At 52.5% G+C, this 25,041-nt stretch overlaps 1 protein-coding gene across 9 annotated transcripts in view; it reads right to left on the reverse strand.

Moving 5' to 3' along the window:
- Window positions 1-25,041, reverse strand: part of ASCC2 (activating signal cointegrator 1 complex subunit 2) — a 41,488-nt gene that overhangs the window by 3,428 nt on the left and 13,019 nt on the right. For 7 of the 9 annotated variants that reach the window (XM_082354723.1, XM_082354718.1, XM_082354720.1 and 4 more), the window contains 14 exons: window positions 21,510-21,577; window positions 20,487-20,597; window positions 19,058-19,170; window positions 15,149-15,223; window positions 14,592-14,699; window positions 14,272-14,340; window positions 13,966-14,040; window positions 12,540-12,720; window positions 11,040-11,254; window positions 9,932-10,051; window positions 3,063-3,156; window positions 2,847-2,977; window positions 2,180-2,279; window positions 869-948 (listed from right to left, as the gene is read on the reverse strand). In XM_082354723.1, the coding sequence (XP_082210849.1) occupies window positions 869-948; window positions 2,180-2,279; window positions 2,847-2,977; window positions 3,063-3,156; window positions 9,932-10,051; window positions 11,040-11,254; window positions 12,540-12,720; window positions 13,966-14,040; window positions 14,272-14,340; window positions 14,592-14,699; window positions 15,149-15,223; window positions 19,058-19,170; window positions 20,487-20,597; window positions 21,510-21,577 (1,540 nt within the window). The remainder of the gene's footprint in view (window positions 1-868; window positions 949-2,179; window positions 2,280-2,846; window positions 2,978-3,062; window positions 3,157-9,931; window positions 10,052-11,039; window positions 11,255-12,539; window positions 12,721-13,965; window positions 14,041-14,271; window positions 14,341-14,591; window positions 14,700-15,148; window positions 15,224-19,057; window positions 19,171-20,486; window positions 20,598-21,509; window positions 21,578-25,041) is intronic. The other 2 variants (XM_082354725.1, XM_082354722.1) reach the window with 1 other exon arrangement.

The following is a 25,041-nucleotide window of genomic DNA, read 5'->3' on the forward strand; positions in this document are numbered from 1 at the left end:
AGCTGCTGGGTTTACCCAGAGCTCTGTGCTCAGGGGGCTGTGATGGTTCAGAGGTCAGAGTCACTCTGCTCTCTGCTCAACAACCTTCTGTGGCTCCCGGCTGCCTTCAGAATGAGATCCAATGTCTTCCCCACTTGGTTAGGCCCCCTGCACCCAGTGGGCAGGGCTGTGAGAGTCCCAGGGCCAGGATGGGGGACTGGGCTTGAAACCCCTGGCTTGGCTTTAAGTGGAAGAGGGACCTGAGGCAGGTCCTTGGCCCCTCTGGACCGCACCCCACCCCCAGGAAGACAAGGGGGTGAATTAGAGGAGTCTCTGGTTACCTGTTCCCAGCTCCCCTCCGAAGGCCCCCCTCCCTGACCACCCTGAGCTTTCTTGCCTTTTTCCCCTCACATGACAAACTCCTTTGCACACTTTCCACCTTTAAGGGCCCAGCTCACATGCCCCGTCCCTAACATGCCTCTCTCGGCCATAAAGGATACGTGCCTGTCTGTCTGTCTGGGCTCTCCCACATTTTACACTCTGCCTGACACCAGCGAGCTGTGGACACATCATGCTCCCACACTGGGTGATAAACCCCTTGTAGTGTCTATCAAGTAATGGTTACAAGTGTGGACCCCAGAGATAGGCCACCTGGACTCAATCTTTGCTCCACCACCTACTAGCTGTGTGACCTTTGGTGGGTTACTTAACATGTCTGGGCCTCAGTTTCCTCATCTGTAAAATGAGGATAATGGTAATAGTAGCTACTTCATAGGTCTGTTGCCAGAACTAAATTAACACATGTAAAGCACCTGGGGTTTGTGTGTGGGCTTCCTTTGTGGTTGGCTGGGCTTCCCCTTCCCACCAACACAGCCTCTTAAATGCTCACCCCTTCCTGGCCAGGAAGGCCATGCGCCTGGCTTCTGCTTTTTCCCGCAGCACTGCAGGGTCCTGCACAAAATGGTCAGGCTGTGGAGGGGAGGGGAGAAAAGAATCATGAGCTGCCCCATTTCCCTAAGCTGAGGTGAGGCTGCACCTGGCCCAATCCTGGTGACACCCCCATGCCAGAAGTGGGGCTAAGCCACAGTGCGGCTGGGCAATGCCCCAGAACGGAGCCGGCTTGCTACGGTCCAAGGTTTCCACCAGAAGCCCCTCCTCTGACCCTCCCACCAATTTCCAGAAGAGAGGCAGCTAAAGATGGCTCCATCATAGCAGGAGCACGATGATGACAGGTGGGAGCAAGGGGGGAAGGCCAGGATGGCCGCCACGAGAGACCACACGGGGCCTGGAAACCCAAGAGAGCGCCCTGGAAGCCCACTCCTCCCCCCGCTGGCGCCACAAGCAATGGGCTGCGGGAGCGCCCGCCCTGTGCCAAGGTGGGGAGAGACTGGACTAGCGGGAGAAAGCGGGACCCAAGGCAGACAGGCTTTGGGGGCCCGGGCTGTTTCACAAAAACAAAAACAAAACAAGGGGAATTAGTAACTTTTGAAAACTTCAGGATTTGACATAAAAATCCAGGCTGATCCCTTGCCTGGAAGAAGGGAAAGTCCTGGAGGGTCCGGGCCTCCACAGTGCTGAGGAGCCCCTGGGCAGGGCGTGTGTGTCCCCCCACCTCAGTTTCCATCAGGCCCCGCTACTCATTTACATTGGTGGCCTGGCCCCGGACATGTCTGAATTTGTCACCCTGGCGGGAGGACATGGGGGAATCCAGGGGTCCCAGGCTGCCGCCCCATTCAACCTGAGCAGCGCTGCTCTTATCTGTTTTATATGAGGCTCTAGTTAAGATTTCACTTGAAGAAAAAGTTTAGCGGCTAAAATCCAGAATTTTCAAACCCATCATCCCAGATGACCTCCAAAGGGCCCTTGGGCTCTAACGCCTCTCTGATTTCAAGAATTGCCAACCTGGGCACGGAGGCCAACAGCTGTCCCTCTCCTGGGCCCCAGGCTCCTGGGCCTAATGAACCCAGCAGCTCCAAGGCCCTGCCTCTGATCCATCCCCTGGGCCCCTACTGGGCAGCAGAGGCGGGTTCTAAGCCAGCAGCTCTCCAAGCAGACATCCTGGGCTCAGAGGGACCCCCACCCTCCCGGACAGTGATGCTGGAGCCGCCTCAAGGCCAGGTTCAGGGAAGCGGGGCGCAGATCCTGATTCACCTCTCAGAAGTGTACCCTCCCCTTCACCTGCCACCTGCCAAGGAGGTACCTTGGGGGCCTCGTCCTCAGCCTCCTCCTCCTCCTCCTCGTCCTCCTCCTGCCCTTCTCTGGGCACTTTGGTTCTCAGCACCTGAGGGATGGTGAAGGGCCTGAGGGTTTAGAGAGAAAGTGAGATCAAAGACTAGATTAAATCTGGAGAGTGAGCCTCAGGGAGGAGGGAACCCCACTGGGTGAGAGGGGCTGCCAGGACGGGGAAGGGCTCAGGAGGCCGGGAAAAACCAAAGTGCTTTTGAAGCCAGCTTTGCTCCAGCCCCTGGATTCTGTGTGGGTACCAGGGTCTGACGTGGGGGCTTCAGGGAGGCTGAGCTGGGGCTGTGGGGGTCTCCAGTTCTCTCTAGTCAGGGCAGCTCTGCTTTTACCGGGGAATTGGGGAATCTCCATAAGATCCCACTGGGAAAAGTTTTCTGCAATTAGGAAGAAAAATGTAAAACTCCTGCATGAGACCCAATAAATGCTGCCTCACTCAGGGTAGGTTGGACCAACCGGCCAAGGGGGTGGCTGGGGTGGAGGGAGCACTGGACTAGGAGTCAGGAGGCCTGGGTTCGGGCCCTGGTTCTGCCACTGACTTGCTCACGTGACCTGGGCCCTGGCTCCCTGATCTGTATAAACAAGAGGCTGCGGGAGGCCGCTCTGCCCCTGGAATTTGACAGCCTCACCTGCGGCTGATGAGCTCATCATCTGAGTCTGCGTCGTTGGCGCCCACCTGGTTGCCATCATATGTGTCATCATACTCATCCTCGTAGTCGTCACCGCGGTAAGGCGAGTCCTCCCCTGGCTGCACTGGCACCTGAGACGGCAGAAGTGTGGGTCCGAGGGGCCCGGGGCTGGCCGGTCTCCCCCCGCAGCACGGCCGGTGGCCTGGGGACGCCTACCTCCTCCGCCACCACGCTGTACTGCTCGTAGCGCCGCCGCTGCGCCACCACCTCCCGCTTGTCGTTCAGCAGGCTCCGCGCGCTCTCCTCCTTCCTGGCACCGAGAGGGAACAGCAAGGAGACACAAAGGAAAACCATTAGGCTTTGAAGGCATGGGAAGGGGCTGCAGCTTCCATGGCTCACTTCTCCCCGCCTCAGGCTGCCACAAACTGAGATCAAGCACCGGTGGGGGCGTGGGGCTCACCGCTGCTGGTGCCCATGTGACTGGGTCCAGCCACTCTAGAGGGCACCCCAGGAGCAGCTGTTAAAGTGGAAAACATGTCCCTCCCTTCAGCCGGGAGACTCCCTTTCAAGGCGTCCACCCTAGAGCAACGCTGGCCATGTGCGCACAGAGGTCTGATTGGGGATTTTCTTTTCAGCATCGTTTGTAACAGTGAAAAATGGAGAGCAACTCATGTCCATCACGGGTGAAATGGCCAAAGGACATGTGCTCCCTCTGTGCCACAGAACGCTGGGCGGCAGCTCTCAAGAATGACGGTGATCTATTTGTGCTGATGGAGAAAGAAATCTAAGACATTCTCCAGGGAAAAAACAAGCAGAGAAAAACTCACAGTATGATCCCACCTGTATAAAAAGCAGAAAGCAAACCAGAACAACTATCTCCTCCTGTGGGCACATACCTATCTATGCACGTAAATGCACAGAGAGAGGGCTAGTAAGCCCCCTGCCAAATGCCTGGTTACTCCAAGGAGGGGCCTGGGGTTATCCAAATCTTTTAAAACAAACACAAACTGAAGAAAGAGCAAGGCCACAGGTCACTTTCTTAGTGAGCTCAGGGGAGCCCTAGGCGGCCTCAGGGTGTGAGGGGCGAGGAAGGGTCCCGGTCTCTCACTTTCACCCCTGCTTTAGCACAGGGCCTCGTCCGTCCTGCAGTTCAATCTTCCATGTCAGATTGCATGGCAAGAAAAAGTCTGAAAGTTTAACTCCTGTCATATCACAGGGGAGGAAAGTCGGGGGCAGGGGAGGGAAGGGGAGAGACGTGTTTGGGAACACAGTGAGCTGTAGCACAACCATAGTGGGGACTCAGGCCTCTTGACTCCGGGTTTTGCAAATCTGTAGAAAACCTGGTTTGTCAGACACACAGGCCTGTGGAATGTAGTTTCTAGCCCTGCAGGGGAAATCAATATGAGATGCCAGGAAAGAAAATCCAGCTTAGCTGTGAAATCGGGCCTCTGGAATGTATCAAGGGTAAGGGGAAAAAAAAGAAGAGACACAAAGTCCATAGCATTCATAAAAATCTTCTATTAACTAGCTTTTGGTGCAGGGAGGGGCAGGCGCCTGAGTCTGGAGGGCTGTGTCTGGCCTGGGAACCTGGTGCAGGTCAGGACAGCAGCCCCCAGCACGGCGGGTTAGGATTTGCTTCCTTCGACAGTTTTTATAAAGGGCCTACTATATGCTGGGCAGGGTGCTAAAGATGGGTTGGGGATTCAGAAAAGAGTAAGATCTGGATTTGCCCTTAAGGAGCTCAGTCTAGTGGCAAAGAGCAGGAGTGTGCTAGATGAAGGCAAGCATGTCCTGGAAACACAAGGAAAGGAGAAATGAACTGGGGTGCAGGGGGCCTAGCGGGGGGGCTGGAGAAGGGGTAACGGAGGCTCTATGGTGTGGAGATGTTTGTCTGGACCAGGGAAAAATCTTGGTCCACAGGAATCTTTCAGCTCATGCCAGGAGAGGGGGCGTGTGACTGTGGCCTCGGCCCTTACCTGGCTCTCTTTGCCACGTTGAGGGCTGGAGAGAAAAGAGGCAGAGAGGAAATGAAAGGGGCCAAGCATGTCCAGGTGGTTGGTGCCACTGGCAGAAGCACACCCATTCAGTCAACACATGTTTCCTGAGGGCCTGCTAGGTGCCAGGCCCTGTGCTGGGCCAGGGGACCAAGGATGGATGAGAGCTGTCACTGTTTTCTCTGCCATATCCCATGGCTCCTGGTCTACCTGCCCCCAGTCCCGGCAGTAGGGAGGTTCTTTCACACGGTGCGCCCTCTGGTTATGTTGCTCCCAGAAGGGCCACAGAGAAGCCTGGCAAACTGCACCTGCCCCAGCTGGGTCCTAGGAGAGGACATGGGTAAGGACAGAGGAGCCTGGTGCCCTGGGTACCCCGTCCAAGAAGGTGTGGCTTTGGCCCCATGACCTCATTTGGAACCAGAGAAGGAAATGAAAATCAGGGGCAAAACCAGCCAGGAAAAGATCCATCTGACCTCGAATAGCCAAAGCAAACTTGAGAAAGAAAAACGGAGCTGGAGGAATCAGGCTTCCTGACTTCAGACTATACTACAAAGCTACAGTAATCAAGATAGTATGGTACTGGCACCAAAACAGAAATATAGATCAATGGAACAGGATAGAAAGCCCAGAGATAAACCCACACACATATGGTCACCTAATCTATGACAAAGGAGGCAAGAATATACAATGGAGAAAAGACAGCCTCTTCAATAAGTGGGGCTGGGAAAACTGGACAGCTGCATGTAAAAGAATGAAATTAGAACACTTCCTAACACCATACACAAAAATAAACTCAAAATGGATTAAAGACCTAAATGTAAGGCCAGACACTATAAAACTCTTAGAGGAAAACACAGGAAGAACACTTTTTGACATAAATCACAGCAAGATTCTTTTTGACCCACCTCCTAGAGAAATGGAAATAAAAACAAAAATAAATAAATGGGACCTAATGAAACTTAAGAGCTTTTGCACAGCAAAGGAAACCATAAACAAGACAAAAAGACAACCCTCAGAATGGGAGAAAGTATTTGCAAATGAAGCAACTGACATAGGATTAAACTCCAAAATATACAAGCAGCTCATGCAGCTCAATATCAAAAAAACAAACAACCCAATCCAAAAATGGGCAGAAGATCTAAATAGACATTTCTCCAAAGAAGATATACAGATTGCCAACAAACACATGAAAGGATGCTCAACACTAATCATTAGAGAAATGCAAATCAAAACTACAATGAGGTATCACCTCACACCAGTCAGAATGGCCATCATCAAAAAATCTACGAAAAATAAATGCTGGAGCGGGTGTGGAGAAATGGGAACCCTCTTGCACTGTTGGTGGGAATGTAAACTGATACAGCCACTATGGAGAACAGTATGGAGGTTCCTTAAAAAACTAAAAATAGAACTACCATATGACCCAGCAATCCCACTACTGGGCATATACACTGAGAAAACCATAATTCAAGAAGAGTCATGTACCACAATGTTCATTGCAGCTCTATTTACAATAGCCAGGACATGGAAGCAACCAAAGTGTCCATTGACAGATGAATGGATAAAGAAGATGTGGCACATATATACAATGGAATGTTACTCAGCCATAAAAAGAAACGAGATTGAGTTATTTGTAGTGAGGTGGATGGACCTGGAGTCTGTCATACAGAGTGAAGTAAGTCAGAAAGAGAAAAACAAATACCGTATGCTAACACATATACATGGACTCTAAAAAAAAAAATGGTTCTGATGAACCTAGGGGCAGGACAGGAATAAAGATGCAGACGTAGAGAATGGACTTGAGGACACGGGGAGGGGGAAGGGTAAGCTGGGACGAAGTGAGAGAGTAGCACTGACATCTATACACTACTAAATGTAACATAGATAGCTAGTGGGAAGCAGCTGTATCACATGCGGAGATCAGCTCGGTGCTTTGTGACCACCTAGAGGGGTGGGATAGGGAGGGTGGGAGGGAGACACAAGAGGGAGGGGATATGGGGATATATGTATACATATAGCTGATTCACTTTGTTATACAGCAGAAACTAACACAACATTGTAAAGCAATTATACTCCAATAAATATGTGAAAAAAAAAAGGATCCATCTGAGAGCCAGAACATCAGTCAAGCAGCAGTAGCTTAGGAGACTGTATTTGGAGCAAGTTGCTTCCTTGGCCTCCTACAAGCCCAGGGAACACGCGGGCTCTCCTGAAACGTGCCACCCTTTCCCCCCTTGTTTCCTCCAGCCTATCCTTCAAGGCCCAATTCAAACTGGCCCTTAGTGGGGTGACACCCACTTTTGAACCTCTAAAGGGCCTGAAGAGGCAATAAAGCCCCCCTTTTCCAGGTGAGGAATCAGGGGATCCAGAGAGGCAATGTAACCTTCCCAAGGTTACACATCTTCTACCAGCAGAGCCAGGGCCATAACACAGGCCTCCTGACTCAAGTCTGCTTGGCTACTTCCTGAGTGGTGTGATCATAGGCTGGCCCCTTATCCTTGCCAAGACTTAGTTCTGCCTCCCAGGGATGATGTGAGCATGAAATCAGACAATGAGCAGAAGTGGACCTGGCATCTGCTGAGCTCAGCAAAGGGAATCCTATTTCTTTCACTACAGGACTTGTCAGATCCTTTAACGTACTAATGTGCCCTGTGACTCTCCAGGAGGCACACAGGGTGCACAGACATTTTTGGCAACAGAACTAATTTGAGAGAGAACACTTATTATCTTCCATGGCACCACTGTCCAGTCCAAAGGAGTTAGGGGACCCCACCTTACACACACCGCCTCCTTCCTTAGCTACTATACACCTGTGGCACATGTGCTCGGCGTCTACCCAACAACCCCCCTTTACCTCACCCCCACTCCTATCAGACCCTCATTTTGCTCAGGTTCTCCCCCTTCCCCCTTTTCTGGGAGCCCTGGACCTCGGCCCTGTGACCCAGTTCCCCAGTGAGATGTGAGGGGAATCTGGGGAGTTCCGGGAAAGGTTTCCTGGCCTCTAAGAGAGATGCAGAAAAACCTGGTCCAGACTTCCTCTTGTCTGTGTCATTTCTGGACGTCACAGCCGAAACAGCTGCAGTTACCCAGTGGCCCTGAGGGAGCAAGATGCAGCCTTGATGATGTGGCTGCACCACAGGTCAACCAAGCCTAGACTTCCCTACCCTGTGACTGCCTGTCACGCAAGGGGACAGATTTCCTTATTACTTGAGCCACTGAGTATATCATATCTGGTTTAATGACACACACACATTTTAACTCAACGGTGATCTGCCTTGTGCTACTTAATTTCTCACGTGCTCCGTGAAGGCAGGGCCAAGGCCCTAAGCCCCCCTGCCCTGCCCACATCAGGACAGGGGTCCCCACTGAGGCCCCTCTGTGCCCCATCCTGGCACCTCTCCACTCTGTCACGGCTTGTTTAATGTCCTAAGTCTTTCCCACGGTCTCTGTGTCCTTTGAGGATGAGGCCTGGGCACCCTGCTCACCTTGTCTCCTGGTGTCTCTAGCACAGGATCTGGAGATAGTGAATCACTTAATAAATATTTGCTGTATGAATAAGTAAATAATGAACACATGAACAGAGACTCTGCCCGGGCTACCCGGCACAACGAGTGCAGTAAACATTTGCTACCTGGTCTCTCTGCCAGGCAGCAGGGAGCTCCTTCGAGCAGGGGTACAGCCCTCCTCGTCTGCCCCTCTCCCCATGGCAGGGTCATTCTGGCCTGGAACAGTGGCCACTGATACAGGAGAACATCGCCAGCCTGGGATCTGGGGATGTTGCAACGTGCGTGACTAAGCAGTTTGCAAATGCTTCCTGTCCAGCCAGCCAGATGGCTTTATAGTTGCCCTGTGCCGGGTACCCAGGCCAGCAGTCAGCCACGCTTCTAGCGTTGGACAGCCCTGGGAATGGGGAACAGCTTGAGCTTCTGGCACTGAGGCTCCTATCCCAAGAACGGGGCAGGTCCTCTCCCCTCTCTGACCCTCACCACCTTCATCTATGTGTTGGGGGAGAGGGCGGGCTGGACTCATCCAGCGGTTCCTAGATTTCTGGATTCCGTGAAGCAGCCCCATGCAGGAGAACGCTGGGGGTCTAGTGCAGGGCTGACGGTGTCTGACCCCGCCATTCTCCATCATGCCATGTGGCTGCTGACTCTTAGCCCCTCCAAGGGGTCTCCATTCCAAAGCCAGGTGATCTTTCCAAAACATACAATGTATCGGCTCAGGCGACCCTCACCATGCTCCCACGTCCTCGGGGCCACCACTCCTGCTGTTCACTCTGCTTGGAAAGCTTCTCCTGCCCCCTTTGCACAACTGAACCTTCCTTGTCCTTCCACAGTCAGTCCCACATCATTTTCTCCAAGGAGCCTTTCTGCCTGGACTGAAGCCCCGACTAGAGGCTTGGAAGTCTGTGCACCTCCACTTTGGAGAATCTTTTTCATCTGCAATTTCATGTTCCTTGTTTGCCAAGCTGATTAGTGCAAACTCCACGTGGGCAGGGGCCCTGTCTGTTTCACTCCCCACCACATCCCCAGCACCTAATAAATCCAGGGCCTAGAAGCACCAGGCAAATATTTGTTGAATAAATGAATAAATCATGAATGGACTTTTCAATGCCAAAAAAGTAAGAAGGACATAGACCAAACATAAGTGGAAAGGCCTTAAAATGGAATACATTCACTTCTGAAAAGCTCACTCAGGACAGGTCCTTCATTTGCTCATTTTGTCACCAGATGGAAAAATTCAGGTCAAGGAGCAGCTGCTGGGAAGCACTGCCCAGCTCTCCCATCCAGGGATTTGGAGGTGGACACCTCCAAAGATGTAAGAAGGGAAGAAGGGCTGGTTTTGGTCCCGCTGGCCTTTTGCTGTCAACAAGGAGGACTCACTAACTCTGTGTGCAGAGTTGGAGCCTAAAGCAGGATCATTAGAGACCCTGAGCTCGGCTGCTGGCAGCACATGGGTGCCAAGTATGGGGGGAGCCCCGAGCAGAAGCTCCATGACCAATTCCATCAAGATGGGGGCCCTGAGTTTCTCGCTTTCTCTCTGCACTTGCAGAGTTGGGGTCCCTGGAACCGCACGGCCCACCACACTCACCTCCTGCCCTTGTGTACCCGGCTCAGGTCCACTGAGTCCCTGCTGAACACGTCAAACTCATCATTCTGGAAGATGTTGTGACGAGACGCCAGCAGGGGAGTCGGGTCTGGCTTCACCTGTCTGGGGGGCAGCACAGAAATCCATTTCAGGGGGCCTTGCTAGTGGACGCCTACCTGAACCCACTCCCCCCATCATGTTCTATCCGTCAGAGACTCCACCCCCCCTCAACAGCCACACCTGGGACACAGCCTAAAAACCTGCCCAATCCTGTCCCTGCCTGGGTAGGCGGCCACCCCTCATACAAAGTGTCCCTTGGTCCTGCGTGCCATTCACACAGGTTTTGCTCACGACAGCCCTATGAGATAGATAGTCAGAGGTCACTCAAGCTCTTTTTGCCTCAAGTGCCCTCACCTGTAAAATGGGCACACGGAGGCTGAGGAGCTTGTCCAAACGCAGAGCTAACTTCATTCATTCATTCAATAAACAACATTTATTCATGGAAGAAACACCCATTCCTGCACTCATTCCTTCTGCCTCCTGGGGCCTTCAAGGAAGCAGTGGGCCTAACTCAGGAAAGGTGGGTATGGGGAATTCCCTGGCAGTCCAGTGGTTAGGACTCTGTGCTCTCACTGCCGAGGGCCCAGGTTTGATCCCTGGTTGGGGAACTAAAATCCCACAAGGTGCGCGGTGCAGCCAAAAAAAAAAGAAGGGTGGTTCTGAAGGAAGTGAGAAGCTTTGGCTGTCCTCCCTCAGGAATCTACTGGGAAGGTGGCAATGACACGGCAGGCCAGCAACATCAGAGCTCTGAAGGCTCTCGACCCCTCGGTCACATCCCTGTGGCTCTAATGGGTCTTCCTATGAGGTGGAGCAGGGCAGTCCAGCGGTGCCCATTCTGCCCTGCAGGGGGCATGTGAGGACCTCTGGGGCCTGAGGTTTCTGTTTCCTCAAAGAGGACATTAGCTTCCACGGTTGGGAAACTCTGCTGTGGGGAAGAGCAAGCGAGCTGAGTCCCGGGACACGTGGGAGGCAGAGGAACTAAGAAGGGCCCCTGACAAGGGCCCCGGGGCAGGCTGGACGCCGTGATCCTCCTCCCACCCGTCTCTCCCACCTGTCTAGGCCGTGGTCCAGCTGGCTGAGGGCAGGGGCCAGCCGCCCCTCCAGGATGTTGTTGATCACCTGCTCCGGGTCATAGCTGTAGTGCTCCAGGCAGGCCAGGATGAAGCCCTCGCCAAGGTCTGGCAGCAGGTCCTTCACTTGGGAGATGAGTGAGTCCAGCTCCACGCCACACACGGCGGGGCCTGGAGCAGCCGCTGCCCCCAGGCACTGTGGGAAGAGCCAGAGTGAAGTAGGGGAAGGCTAGGTTGGGCCAGTGACAGGGCAACCGGCCCCCAACAGTGCTGGTCTCGAGTCAGGGGACCTGGTTTGAGTCCCAGCCCTGCCCCTCCTGGCCGAGGGGCCTGAGCCAAGTCACTTAAGTGAAAGGGGGCTCTACGATTTACCAGCTGAGCTACTTCTGGCTGTGTGACTTGGGGCAGGGCGCTTTCGCACAAAAAACACAGAGCCCTGTGCCTGGCATGGACTAGGCTCTCCATAAATGGCCATGGCTTCTATGAATCAAGTCCTTTTCCTGCTCGGACAGGTTGATGACTGAGGTCAGAGCGGAACAGCAACCACCCGACCTGACTATGTGGAGATGCTCTCCTTTGATTATCTCCGCCTCGATGAGGGGGATTCAGTGTATAGAAAGCTCGAAGTGGCTTAATTTTTTAGGCTTTTAAGGAAATTCACAAATCAAAAAAACAACAGTAAAACTCCTCCATGTCTGAAATAAGCCAAACGGGGAAAAGGTGGGGGGGCGGGGAGGCACAAGGGGCTGTCATTCTCCAAGGTCCTGAGACAGCAGTCACGGGGCCTGGGGTCTAACAGGAAGAGCAGCAGCGTCTGTCAGTGGAGCATCGAGCACCAGCCAGGCTCCGAGCACTCACTCCACACAGCAGCTCTGAGCATCATCCCACAGCCACATGGAGGTGGGGACAGTGGCGGTCCCCACCTTACAGGTGAGAAACCAAGGCTGATGTGAGGGACGTGCCTGAGGCCACACAGCTGGCGGGTGGCAGAACCAGGATACGTCCCTGAGCTGCCTGACCCCAGAGACTGTGTGGTCTTAATCCCCACATCATGCTGCCTCCTGACATGCAGGGAAGAGTCCTGGGCTCAGTGGCCAATCAGTACGGCCACAGACTTGGCGATGGTGAGTTCTGGAAAAGCCTGGAGTGAAAGCACTAGATCAGAGGTTTCCACTCTGTTTAGAGGAGAGTGCCAACAAGGATTTCACATGGAAAAAGCTCCATTGCTTCATCTTATGGAGGGGAAACTGAGGCTTTGACAGCTAAGCGACTTGCCTTCCTCACACCCCGCCCAGCATGCCCGCAGCTCAGAACCCTCTAAAGGCCACGCAGAGCTGACCAGCAGCTCGAGGCTGTCAACTCCAAAAGAAACCCTTTTCCCTCAGAGCAGGAACAAAGAAGGGAGGTTTCCCGCTGCCCCAACCTCTCGATGGGGCCAGGAGGGGCTGGGGAGCAGGGGAAGCACCGCTCCTGTCACACACCTCCTCTTCCTCCAAGTTCTGGGGAAGTGATGACGGTCTGCTGACCGCCTCCGCCGCCTCCACGACCCTGTTAGGATTCTCAGCCACTGGTGGGTCTTTGGCATTGGTGGCTTTCCTTCGGTCCACCCCTTCCCACGCACTCTCAACTGCCTGGAGGATGTAGGCGGTCCGAGTCTCGTCCCTATGAGGACATGTTAAGGAGTCTCTTGGGAGGGCAGCTCTGAGGCAGCATTGTTTCTCAATCCATCCCCAGCATCTGACTGTACGGCTTCGGCCAGGGGCTGTCTGGGCTGCATCCAGTGGGCATCACGGGCACCTGGGCTACATGAGGAAACGGGCCAGGCAGACCACAGCCACACTAGCCTGAAAACCCGGTACCTGCCACTCAGCAGAAAGCAGCTCTGGGTAAAGACAGGGCCAGGGGCTGGCAGCAGAGCATCCTGGGACATGGCATTTGGACGATCCAGCAGCTCCTCCTCTGCACTGACCCCCAGGAGGAGGGCCCAGTGGGGACACTACCACTGGGCTTCCTGTCGAACCAGTTGTGTGCTTTCTGCAAAGGCTGGGGGCCCACAGGGTGTCCCTGAGACAGGACTGAGCAACCTACTCAGCCACCAAAATGGCCCGTGGGCCTGCTCGTTCCTGCCCCTCCTCCCTCTCCACTACCCTGGGTATTGCCAAGCCAGACGCTGGGGAGTTGCCCTAGACCCCCTCACTCTACTTCTAACCCAACCCCCCACCAGCCAAAGTATGAAACTGACAATGTCACCCTCTGCTTCACACCCTTCCATGGCTCCCCAGCACTTGCAGGGTTGACCCCAAACTTCTCAGTGAGGGCCATCCCTGGGCCATGAAGGTCTGCTCAGCCCCAGCTCATCTGCCATGGCCTAAACCCCCGCCCGCTAGACCCCTTCCCCTCAGCCCTCTGCAATCTGCACACAACATCTGTGGGCTCCTCAGATAGGCCTGCTCTGTCCGCTGTCCCCTAGGAACACTTAATTCAGGGTTTGGCCACCTCCTCTTCCTTGCTCTGTTCTCAACTTGGATTTCACTTCCGTGTGACACCCCCACCCCAAGCTCCACTGGGTTGAAGGCCTCCCTGGTTTCCCCTGACTCTGAATTTCTCCCATATGACACTCTAACTGCCTATTTAATTATCCATCTCTCATCCTGCAGTGAGGTCCATAAGGGCAGGGCTGAGTCCATCTTGGTCACACAGGCCCAGATGCTCAGCAAAGACTAGGGTAAGTAGGGCTGTATTTGCCCCAAGGATCAGAGCAGTCCTCTCCTCCAGAGACTGGGGCCGGGGCCTCGGCTGGCGTCTAGGGAAGGCTGGCTGCGTGTTCTGGGGCCAAATGTCCCTCCACTCCTGTGGGTCCGACCCAGTCAGGCCAGGCCCGTCCCAGGGGCTGCAGTGGAAGGATACAAGGCTGACGAGGCCTGCTGCAACAGGCTGATGTCATCGGCCACGGGGAAGAGCGCATCATAGTCCCGGAGGAACCTGCCAGAGAGAGTGAGGCGGGGCGGGGGGAGGGTGTCGGGGGAGACAGGGCTGGAGCCACAGGGGCTGGAGCCACACGGTTTGCTGCGGGCCACTCCCCGTGTCTGCTGCCCAACCACAAATGCCAGAAGCTTAGACCGTGGTGAGCACATGGCAGGGGCTCTATTACGTAAGGTCTCCTGGGGCTGGTGGGAGTGCCACGGGCCCGTCCCAGCTCAGCCACACGCTCACCTCTTCTCCTGCAGCAAGGAGCTGAAGATCTGAAGGAACTCTTCGATAAAGCCCTGAATGTTGTCACAGCTGGAACAGGACACAGGCAAGATGAGCTCATTCCATGCAGACAATCTGCTGCTCCCTTCCTCGCCCGCTCACCCCACCCCTCTGCCAGGCCTCCAGCCAGTTGGAGGAAAGAGGCATTTTTCTCAGTTTCCCATCTTTGCTCAGCAACCCTGGAGCAGGGGAAGGACAAGATGAAGTGAGGGAAACGCCTCTGCTGGGCTAGGGGAGGGGGCTCTTCCACCCGGGTGGGGCAGTGGCTCCCGAGTGCTTACCTGCTTTCTAGGACTGGGAGAAGGCAGATCTGGTTCAGGAGGATGTGAAAAATCTCCAGTAGCTTCTTCCTGGAATGGGAGAGCCTCTGCCACAGGTCACCTAGCAGCCTTTGAAGGCCACAGAGAAAAAAGAAGTAGATTTGAGAAGCAAAAAAGGCACTGAGGGAACTTCTTCCCAGCATTTGCAGGTGCCCCTTGCCCCCCAACCCCCGCCCGCGCCCCCAGGGGCTGGGAAAGCCTCACAGTTCGCTGTTGACAGCAGTTGGCAAAAGGCTACAGGCTCTGAGAGGCCGGCTGGTTCCAGGGCCACTTCTCAGCTCAAACAGGGGGGTCAGGAACCAGCAGGCCAAGAAGAGCTTGGAGCAACAGCTGAAGGGAAAAGGCTTCAATACCGAGGCCGGGAGGCCATTAGATAGGGAGGCACCAGCCAAATCCGCATGGCCCTTGGTCCCACCCCCTTGACTTAGAGATGGGGATGCCAAAGCCCACGGAGGGCAGGGCCCAAGCTGGGGCTTCTCTCTCCCGCAACAATACTCTTAGTTTTGTCCCCGCCTCACTTGCTATCTTCAAGCCTCCTCTTCTTAATTGCAGACTCCAGTTCGGGAATTGCTATTTCGTAAAAGGAAGCTAGCCTGTGGTGGCACACGTGGGTAAAAGGCTGGATTAGCTCACAAATATCACACTTCATTAGAAAAAGCAAAGCAAACTCAAGGGAGTGGGAAGGCCTATTTCTTGCTCCCAAATTGTCACCACAGTTTTCTCCCGGGACCACCCTGGTTCTTCCTGAAGTTCACCCCAGATTGCCCCGCAGTGGCTGGTCCTAGGAAGAGCCTCATGGGAAGTGCCCTGGAGCTACTTCCCCCATTCATATGGGAAACCAAGGCCCAGATAGGCTCATTCTAACAGAGCAATGAGAGGGCCACCCAGACTCACTGGGGTTTGAGGAACAAATACAAAGTGACTTTTGTCTTGCTCAAAAACTGCCAGCAGCTCCCTACCTCCTATGACATCAAAGTGTAACTCCTCTCTGGTACATCCGTACCTGGCACAGTATAGCCAACTCTGCTTCTCACCTCAGCAACCTCACAGCCACCCCTTCTCAACTCAGATTTAAACTCTCCATCCCCTAAATTAGGAGATTGGGATTAACATATACACACTACTATATATAAAATAGATAACTAATAAGAACCTACTGTATAGCACAGGGAGCTCTACTCAATGTTCTGTAACAGGGCTTCCCTGGTGGCGCAGTGGATAAGAATCTGCCTGCCAATGCAGGGGACAGGGGTTCGATCCCTGGTCTGGGAAGATCCCACATGCCGCAGAACAACTAAGCCTGTGCTCCACAACTACTGCGTCTGGGCTCTAGAGGCCGCGAGCCACAACTACTGAAGCCCGCGCGCCTAGAACCTGTGCTCCACAACAAGAGAAGCCACTGCAATGAGAAGCCCGCGCACCGCAACGAAGAGTAGCCCCCGCTTGCCACAACTGGAGAAAGCCCGCACGCATCAACGAAGACCCAATGCAGCCAAAAATAAATAAATAAATAAATAAATAAAAATTAAAAAAAAAAATTCTGTAGCAACCTATTGATATATGGGGAAAGAATCTGAAAAAGAATGGAGATATATACATATATAACTGATTCACTTTGCTGTACACCTGAAACTAACACAACGTTGTAAATCAACTATACTCCAATAAAAATTTCAACAAAAGCGAAAACAGAAACTCTTCATCCCAGCCACATGCTTCCTGATCACGCTCACCCCTGTGATTACTCCTCCCTGGAACTAGATGCACAGAACTCAGATCGCGTTTTTACAACTTAAAATGCAGCTACCTCTCTTCTGGGGTGTAATTCTATCTCTGAACATCTTAAGCTTCCCAAAGCCAGAAATGCAGCTGACGTGCCTAGGACAGTGCTGAATCTGCAGCAGGCACCCTGTAAACATCTGTCTGTGGATCGGCTGGCTGCTGACAACTTTTTCCTAGTGTGGTGCTGTGCGTAGCAGAGGGTAAGCAGGCCCAAAGAGGTAGGTCTTACGAGGCCCACAGCCTGGCACCCAGAAGACAACAGAGAGGGTAGTTTGGCTAAGCAGAGTCAGGCGTTGCCAGGATACACTGCTGGTGGGAGGGTTAACTGAAACAACCCCTATAGAGGGTGATTTGGCGAGATCTGTGAAAATTTTAAATGCATATACCATCTGTTCCCACAATTCTACTTCTAGGAATTTATTTCTCAGATATACTTGTAAAGAGGTACATAATGACCCGTGTGCAAAGTTATTCTTTACGGCAATTTTTTTGTAATAGCAAACAGTTGGAAAAAACCTAAATCTCTAGGGGCTGGTGTCCCACACAACGGAATTCTACCCAGCCATACCAAAGACTGAAGGTGCTTTATGCACAGATGTACATTAAATTTAAAAGTAAAATGCAAACAGTACATACAGTCCTCATAATATGCCAGTATATTAAATATTAAAAAGAGGGCGGGAGATTTATAATGTGTATATTTGCTTATATGTGCATATTTACATGCATATCTCTGGAAAATTCCATAAAAAAAACTAACACGATGCTTGTGTGTGAGGAACAGAACTGGGGAAGGGGGAGAGGGAGGCTTTTCAATGTGTATTTTATACTTTTTGAGTTTTGAACCATGTGAATGTATTATTCATTCACAGAATTAAAGGACAGAAAGAGAGGAGGGCGGAGAAGGTTGTTCTGAGAGAGATTAGCTAGAGGGCTGTTTGGGGAGGTAGCCCCTTGACCAGAGCCCTCTGGGACTGAGGGGCTGCTTCGCTCAGCGGGTGTTCCTGGCCTCCAGCACAGTTGGAACAGGCTGAGCCAGCCCCAGGCTGTTTGTGGGTCAGAGGCAGTGTCACTTGCCAAAGGCAGGGTCACTCGCAGTCAAAAGTGTTTTCTTTTCATCCTCCTCATCTTGAGATGGGTGGAGCTGCTCCCCTGCCACCACGGGTACCTCGCAGGAAAGTCAGCTCTTCCGGAAATGACCCTCTCATCTCCAAAGACCCTTTCCAAAGCCATCTGCGCCATGTTTGGGAAGATGCTTTCACAAAATGGTAAAATGCTTATGGTGAATGAAAATAAGTCTAAGAACAGCATGATCTCTCATAGTGATTTTCATTTCCTACCTTTGGGGACTTCCCAAAGTTCCTACAAGCATTTGTCACATTTACCATGAGAAAAGATACCTTATAAAAACTGTGACAACATTTTTAAGAGTCCCATCCTAACCCCTTCCTTCTGGGGAAAGTGTGGATCAGTGCTTTATTCTAACGTTCTCCGGGAGGCTGATCAATCCTCATGTCTGATTTTCGCGAGCTGAGGAGATCCAGGCGGGCTCAGGGCACCAGCTGCCATCTCTGGCACATGCCAGGGCTAGATAAATGTTTTGTTGAATGGGTGAGCAAATGGCCGAATGGACAGAGGGCTGGGTGGACAGAGCTGGGCAGCTCCTAGAAGCTCCTGCAAACGGTGGGGAGAGACGCCTGGCAAGAACAGCCAGAGGCCACTGAGAACAGGGCAGCCCAACCCCACCTCGCCCACCCCCACCTTCTGCCATTGTCAGGCAGCGTGCCAGTTACCAGCCCACCCCCCCACGCACCCCTTTCTCACTGCACACAGAACAGATGCCCATGGTGCTAAGTGGGCAAAGAGGGTCTCCCTCCCCGCCCTGTATCCCCCTTTGTATCTTTCTTCATCACAGCAGGATCTTTCTATGAGTTCTTTGGATAAAAGCCTCCAGGGCCTCCCTCCTGCCTGCACAATAAAGGCCCCACTCACTGCCAGCACACATCAAACCAAGTCTGACTTCCCTGGAGCCGTATCTGGTTGTCGCCTGCTCCCCACGCCCACACCCGCCCCTCGTGTCACACTCCACTCCCCTGTTCTCCCTGGAACACACGCTGGGCCTCCGCAGCGTTCACTCCGCCAGCCTGAACGCCCTTCCGGCCATGGAAACCTTTCTCTGCCTGGAAGGTTGCTGTTCATTCTTAAGACCTCATTTAAGGGTCGTCCTGAAACCTTCTCTTATTTCACCAGATAGAACTTTGCTCCCTCGTCTGTGTTCATAATTCGGCCCCAACAGCTGGCGCCACATGGGCGCACATCTGCTCACGTCCTCACGTGTGCTCTTCCCTGGGCTGGAGGCTGAAGTCCTCAGCCCGCTCCTTATCATCTGTCACTCCCTGTGCCTGCCTGTGACAGGGGCTCTGAAACAAAATGGGACTGAATTGAAACTGCCCGACTCTTGGGTTGCTGTTTTTCTTCCTCCCCTCCCCTGTCCTTAGCCCCAAATAGCAGTGCTTCTCAAATGCAGCCTCCACACAGGCAGGAGCTGGAAGAGGGCCTGGTGCATGCTAAGCACCCAATAAATACTTGCTGAACGAAGATGTGAACTCCAACCTCGACTTCAACAGCCAGAACTACCTCTGTACCTGTAACAGAAGTCGTGTTTCTGGAAGGTTGGGCAAGCCAAAGGGAAGATATCCAGAAAGGCCCAGAGTGTGGTGCACGTATCACAAAGGTAGAGAACGATGTCCTTTAATTCCTGTCGCCAAAGGAAAACACTGCATTATTCTCCTCCGCCCCCAGGGACAGCTCTGTAGAGGGTCTGAGACAAAGCTGACAAAGCCGGGGGTCCCCAACAGACAGGTGAACGCTGGAGGTCCGGGCAAAGACTGGCTGGTCCATCTCTAGAAGCACGATCTGGGGAGCTCAACCCAAGCCTCGGGTCTTGCTACTGTAGTTCCAACAGATGCACAGCTGGGGATCTCTAGGGTGACTTCTAGCTCTGGGCTAATACGATTCTCTCTCTCATTTTTTTTTTAAATTAAATATATATATATTTTTTGATGTGTACCATTTTAAAAGTCTTTATTGAATTTGTTACAATATTGCTTCTGCTTTGTTTTGGTTTTTTGGCCACAAGGCATATGTGGGATCTTAGCTCCCCAACCAGGGATCGAACACGCACCCCCTGCACTGGAAGGCAAAGTCTTAACCACTGGACCGCCAGGGAGGTCCCCTGGGCTAATATGATTCTCTCTTGGAAGTTGAAGGAGAACCCATCCCTGAATCTGAAGACAGCGCCTGAGGTCCCGCACAGAAAGTACATCCCAGTGAGGACAAGAATAGCCCACCCCACTTTCCTTAGAGTTTGAAGCGCCTGTACAGAACAGGGACTGCGTCCTCATAGGCTTCCCTGATTCTCACGATGACGCTAACAAGCAGGCTGGGATCTCCATTCCACAGATGAGGAGACTTGTCTGTAGAGACTTCTCTGCGGTTCAGAGAGGTAACATGCCCTGCTCCCACAGCACTCGGTGTGCCCTTTTCTGAAACACTTGTTTAAGGCCTGTTTTCCCACGAGATCGCAAGCTCCAGGAGGGCAGCTCACAGCTGCTTCGTTCCTCCTCTATCTCTGGTGCTTAACACAGGGCCAGACGCACGTCCAGGCTCCTTAAACATTTACCTCCCATCTGTCATCCCCATTAGATTCTGAGTTCCACGAGAGCAGGCGCCATGTCTGCTTCTGCTCACTGCTTCACCTTCACGGCCCAGCCTGGGGCCTGGCACGTGCTAGGGGCTCCTCCACGCAAATCGGCGCAGTGGATGAAAGGCTCAATGAATAACGCACCCAGGAACCTGTCCACCTGAACTATGTGAAGACTAAACCTCCATCCTGTTCCCTCCGCTACTCCATAAATGAAGCTCCCAGTGAAAAGAGAAGGCCTGCTGAAACGCTCTAAACCTGTGTGACAGGAACAGCTGCCTGTGGGGTTGGGGTAAAGGGCTGTGAGCAGAGGAAGAAGCTGCTGGGCCTTCTACTGGCCAGAAAGAAGCTGGGCTGAAGGGCAACCTCACCAGAAGAGGCATGTCGCTGGGGGTCAGCCGGCCCCTCTCCTCAAGCTTCTGGGGTGTGGTGCAGGCCCCGTCCCCTTGCAAACCACAGTGCTGGAGGATATTGCTGAAGACCTGTGAAACACAAGAGATGACTCTCCCACATCCTGTCGAGCCAGCAGCTAGGACCCCCATCCTGCAGCGAGGGACTGGTGATCCGAAAACTGCTTGGAATCTTTAGAATATATGCCAGCGTTCCTGGGACACCAGCTGAGACAGTGACCTTCTCAGAGAGCAGGATGAGAGTGGAATCTGTGTCAAAGTGGAATAATGGGGGCATCCTTCTTGCAGGATTGTGGTGAGGATTAAAATGACAAAATGTATGTAAATCCTGTGGATATTACCTGGATAGACTGGACAAGTGTATGGTGATGAATATTTAAGAGTTACAGTCAGTAACATATGTTTTTGGATCCCCTAGAGATGGCGATTTATGGGAACTATATTGAAATAAAAGACAAATCAACAGTGAGGGGAAAACAGAGCCCATCATAAAATCATGTAAGTATTTAACTGATTGTGCTATATTTTAAGTATACTAGCATGTAAAATTCTAAGAGTTACTGTGAACAGCGGTTATCTCTTGGTGGTGGGATTATGGAGGAAGATTAATCTCCCTCTTTCTGTTTTTTTCTCCTTTTTTTTTTAATTTTCCAAATTTTCTACAGTGAACATTATTTCATCTGATTTGAGAAACGTACAGGGGTATCCTTAGAGGCAGATGGCTGTTGACAAACAACACAAAATGCACCCCAAGCTCTTTCTGTATGAGTGCTGGATAGCCCTTAGATTTCAGTCCTGTTCAAGAGAGGAAAGGATGAATTCAAAGGAGCGACGTGAGGGGTGCAACACAGAGACAGTCTGGAGGTGTATCTGGGGTGGGGGTGGGGGGAATTTCTCTCAGACTCTTCCAGGAAAGTTAAGGAACATCAGCAGGTAGGAGAAGGGCTCTGCCTCCCCTGGGCAGGGCTGAGAGTCAGTCAGTACCTGAAGGATGGTGGGCATGGTTTCATCCAGGTCATTATAGTAACTTGGCTGTTGGAGAAAGATGTTTCCTGAAAAGAGAAGAGAAAAGTAGGAATTGGGAAAAGACAGTGAGGGTGGAGAGGACACAGTACAAATGGTTGCCAGCATGTTCTGTGACCTTTCTCCCCTTTCCTAAGCCTGCCTGCACTAAAGCAGTCTTGGCCCCGGCCCCGCTGGCACAGAGCTTTGGCCCAGCCTAGAAACTTCCCCAGGGTGAGGGAGGGACCTTGCTCAGTACAAGTTAACCTTTTAAGCACCTCTGCCCAGCGAATTACATAAAAGACCCTCCCTGGTCAACCAGCTCACCCTGCCATCCCCAGGGAATGATCACACTTGGGCACTGTGCTTTGTATGACAGCACTGGCTTTGTAAATGGGAGCTAGTCATCCAGGAAAATTAGGAGACAGGATCACTCTGCTCAAGAAACCTGGGTGCCACAATCCAGGAGTCTTGCCAGGCCACGTCTCTAGTAATGTGAGGAGGTTCTAGGGAGAAATTTCTCTAGAAATTCTCTTACCCTCTGCTTTTGAATCTGCTAGCCATACTAATCCCTACTCCAAGGTGAGAGGCCTGCCAGGGACCTGGAGATAGATTTACCACACATTTGCACTTATTCCTATAAAATGAAGCCCCTCTCCAAGTGTTCACTATCCTCCAAGTGCTGCTGCTGTGAGTGCGGAGGTTAGAGCATACGGTAACTGGAACAGAAACTGAGTGTTCTGGCTGCCCAAATGGGTGGGGTAGGGGGGGAGGGAAGGAGGATCACAGCTAGCTGGGGGACATGATGATGCAAAATGCCACTGCCCTTAAGAAGAGGCTTGGGTTCCTCATCCCACTACAATCCCAGGACCTAAGGCTGGCTGACTGTCAGGGTGCTCTGACCTCTAGGTGGCCTCTGTCTTTGGGCAGGTCTGTCCTCGGTTGCCTTAATGATAACCCTGCAGCCCTCACCCTATCCTGGAGGATTTGAAAATGAATGAGATCAAAGGCCAGATGGGGCTGGGTGAGTAAGCGAATCACTAGGTGGCTAGACTTTCTATAAGCACCTTCCTGGAGGCCGCTTCATTCCTTGATTCCAGAAAGCTGAGTTTTACCAGCAGGAGCTTCCTCAGCACCTCCCATCTGACCCCTCAACCTGTGAAGGTACTCTCTGACCATCTGTGCCCACGTGCTCCTGACAGGTGGGGAGTGACTGAGCTGTCTCCCCACCAACCTCTGCTCTTCCTCATAAAACCCTCCTAGCAATATCCTCAAGGGCAAGTTTGAACTCCTGACCATGGCACGAAGGGCCTGTAAGATCTGGCTTCTGCTGGCATTTCCGGCCACCCTCTTCCCATCCCTCGAATTGCATTCTTCCCTCACACCATCCTCAATCTCACACAATGAGCCCTGTCCCCTCCCTCTGCCTGCAGTGACCTCCCAGAGCTAAGTCCACCATAAGGCAGGTGTCACCCTCTCCAGGCAGAGTCTCCTGACCCAGGCATCAGGAGCAGGTCTCCTCCCATAATTCCCAGGCCACACAGCGGTCCTCACCACTCCTGGACCACCGGGCACAGGGGAAGGCACTCTTTCATAATACTTCCCATGCTTAGGCCTGAGTAACAGGGATATTTTATAAGCATCAAAATAGATCACATTTCACAATCTACCCTTGGGGTCTTCGGAGTCTCTTTCTTCTCCTTTATCTGACTCCAATGACACTGAAGATCTGACTTTTGATCTCTTAAAGAAATAATTAAAAAAGAAGGGACAGCAATGGCCTCCCTTGAAATGTCCCTTCTCAGACTGAAGCAGTTCAGAAACCCAGGGTGGATGCAAGGTATTGCCAAAGAGATCAGTGCTGTCCTCCACAGGGCCAAGGCCTCATATACTCCTGCTCTGGCAAGGCAGCTCCAAGAGAGTCTAACTGAAGAGCCCTGCTTTCACAATTACACTTGCTGATTCACAACACCAGCCTTAAGGTTGAAAAAAAAACGGGAGGCGGGGACAGGGCAAGGACTGGGCTTCTGCCCAAAGGACAATTGGCCAGTTCCCTTGCTTCCCCCTTGTCTCCTTTGTCAACCCTCTTCCAGCTGATCTGCTTTGCTCAAGAGCTTCTGTGGTAGAGAAAGTGGAGGCTGCCCCTTGCTGTGTCTCGTGTCTTCTGCTCAAGGGTTGGAAAGACAGCTAGTGTGCGTGTGTGTGTGTGCGTGTGTGTGTGTGTGTGTGTGTGTGTGCGCGCGCATGCGCGCACACGTGTTGAAGGGTGTGGAAAAGGGGCCTGCAGACGGAGAGGCAGACAGACAGACAGACACACACAATATGAAGGGGCTCCTGATGCCTGATCCTGCCCTCTTTTCTGTGAACCAGCTTCTGTGAGCCAAAGAAAGGGCTCTCCTTAATAAGCCAATTTAGGGTTCTCAATCTGGGGGTGAGAATATTCTAAAACAGCTCAAACTCTATGAGGGGGTATGTTTTCCTGGAGACAAGCTTTCATCTGATTCTCAAAGGAGTCAGTGACCCAAAAGATTAGGAACCCCGGCAACAGGCGGCGCTCTCTCACACCACCCTCGCTTGTCTGGAAATGCGGCCAGAGAGCACCTCTGCCTGGACCCTCACAGCCGTCTACAGCCCACGGACCTAATGCTGCCCTTGCCTCTACTTACAACCCGCTCCCTCACCTCACGTTTTCTCCAGAGTCGTTAAGACTCCTCCCTCCAGCTGACCTCACTAAGCCCCACTTTACTCCCAGATGTGTCCTTTTCTGCCCCAGCAGCCCAAGCAGGCTCTCACCTTCAAACCCACACTAAGGCCCTGGCCTCCTCCATGGCCTCCCATCACCACCCTCCCCACCTGCATGCTGCCAGATTAACCTTGTTGCCAGATGGCTCCCCACACTGCTCCAAGCTCCTAGAGGCTCCCACAGCCTGGTCACAGTAAGAGCCCACACTTACCAAGTGCCTGTAACGTGCCAGGCTCTGTGCTGAGCACCACCTCATATTTAATCCCCACAACCATCCTACAAGTTGGTCTTCCCTTTCTTCAGGTGAGAAAACTCAGGCTTAGAGTGGCTAACTGACTTGGTCAAGGTGACATAGCCGGGACTAGAGCTGTGGATTGGGCAGTTCAACTCTAGAACCTGCCTTCTTAGCCACCAAGCGATACTGCTCCCCAAGTGCCAAAGCCTGGCATGGAGCCCTCCTTGATCTGGCCCCAGCTTCCTCCCCTGGCTCCTGCGCTGCCCTCCCAGAATGCTCCACTCCAACCAAACCGGCCTAATAATTGTTTCTCTAACTAATCGTGCCTGCTTTTGTGCACTCACCCCAACCTCTGTCTAGAGTATAATTATTAAGGGTCTTTCCCAGGGAAAATAAAAGAAATTAACTGATGATCAGGCAATAATTAGATTTGAATGAGAAACCAGAGGTCGTTCCAATGAAAAAGCTGGATGTGAAATTTCATACACATTATGCTCTAATATGTTTTAAAAAAAATACAAAGAGAAAAGACTATA

The sequence above is a fragment of the Balaenoptera borealis genome (assembly GCF_965194805.1).
Source record: "Balaenoptera borealis genome assembly, chromosome: 14".
NCBI classification, from domain to species: Eukaryota; Metazoa; Chordata; class Mammalia; order Artiodactyla; family Balaenopteridae; genus Balaenoptera; species Balaenoptera borealis.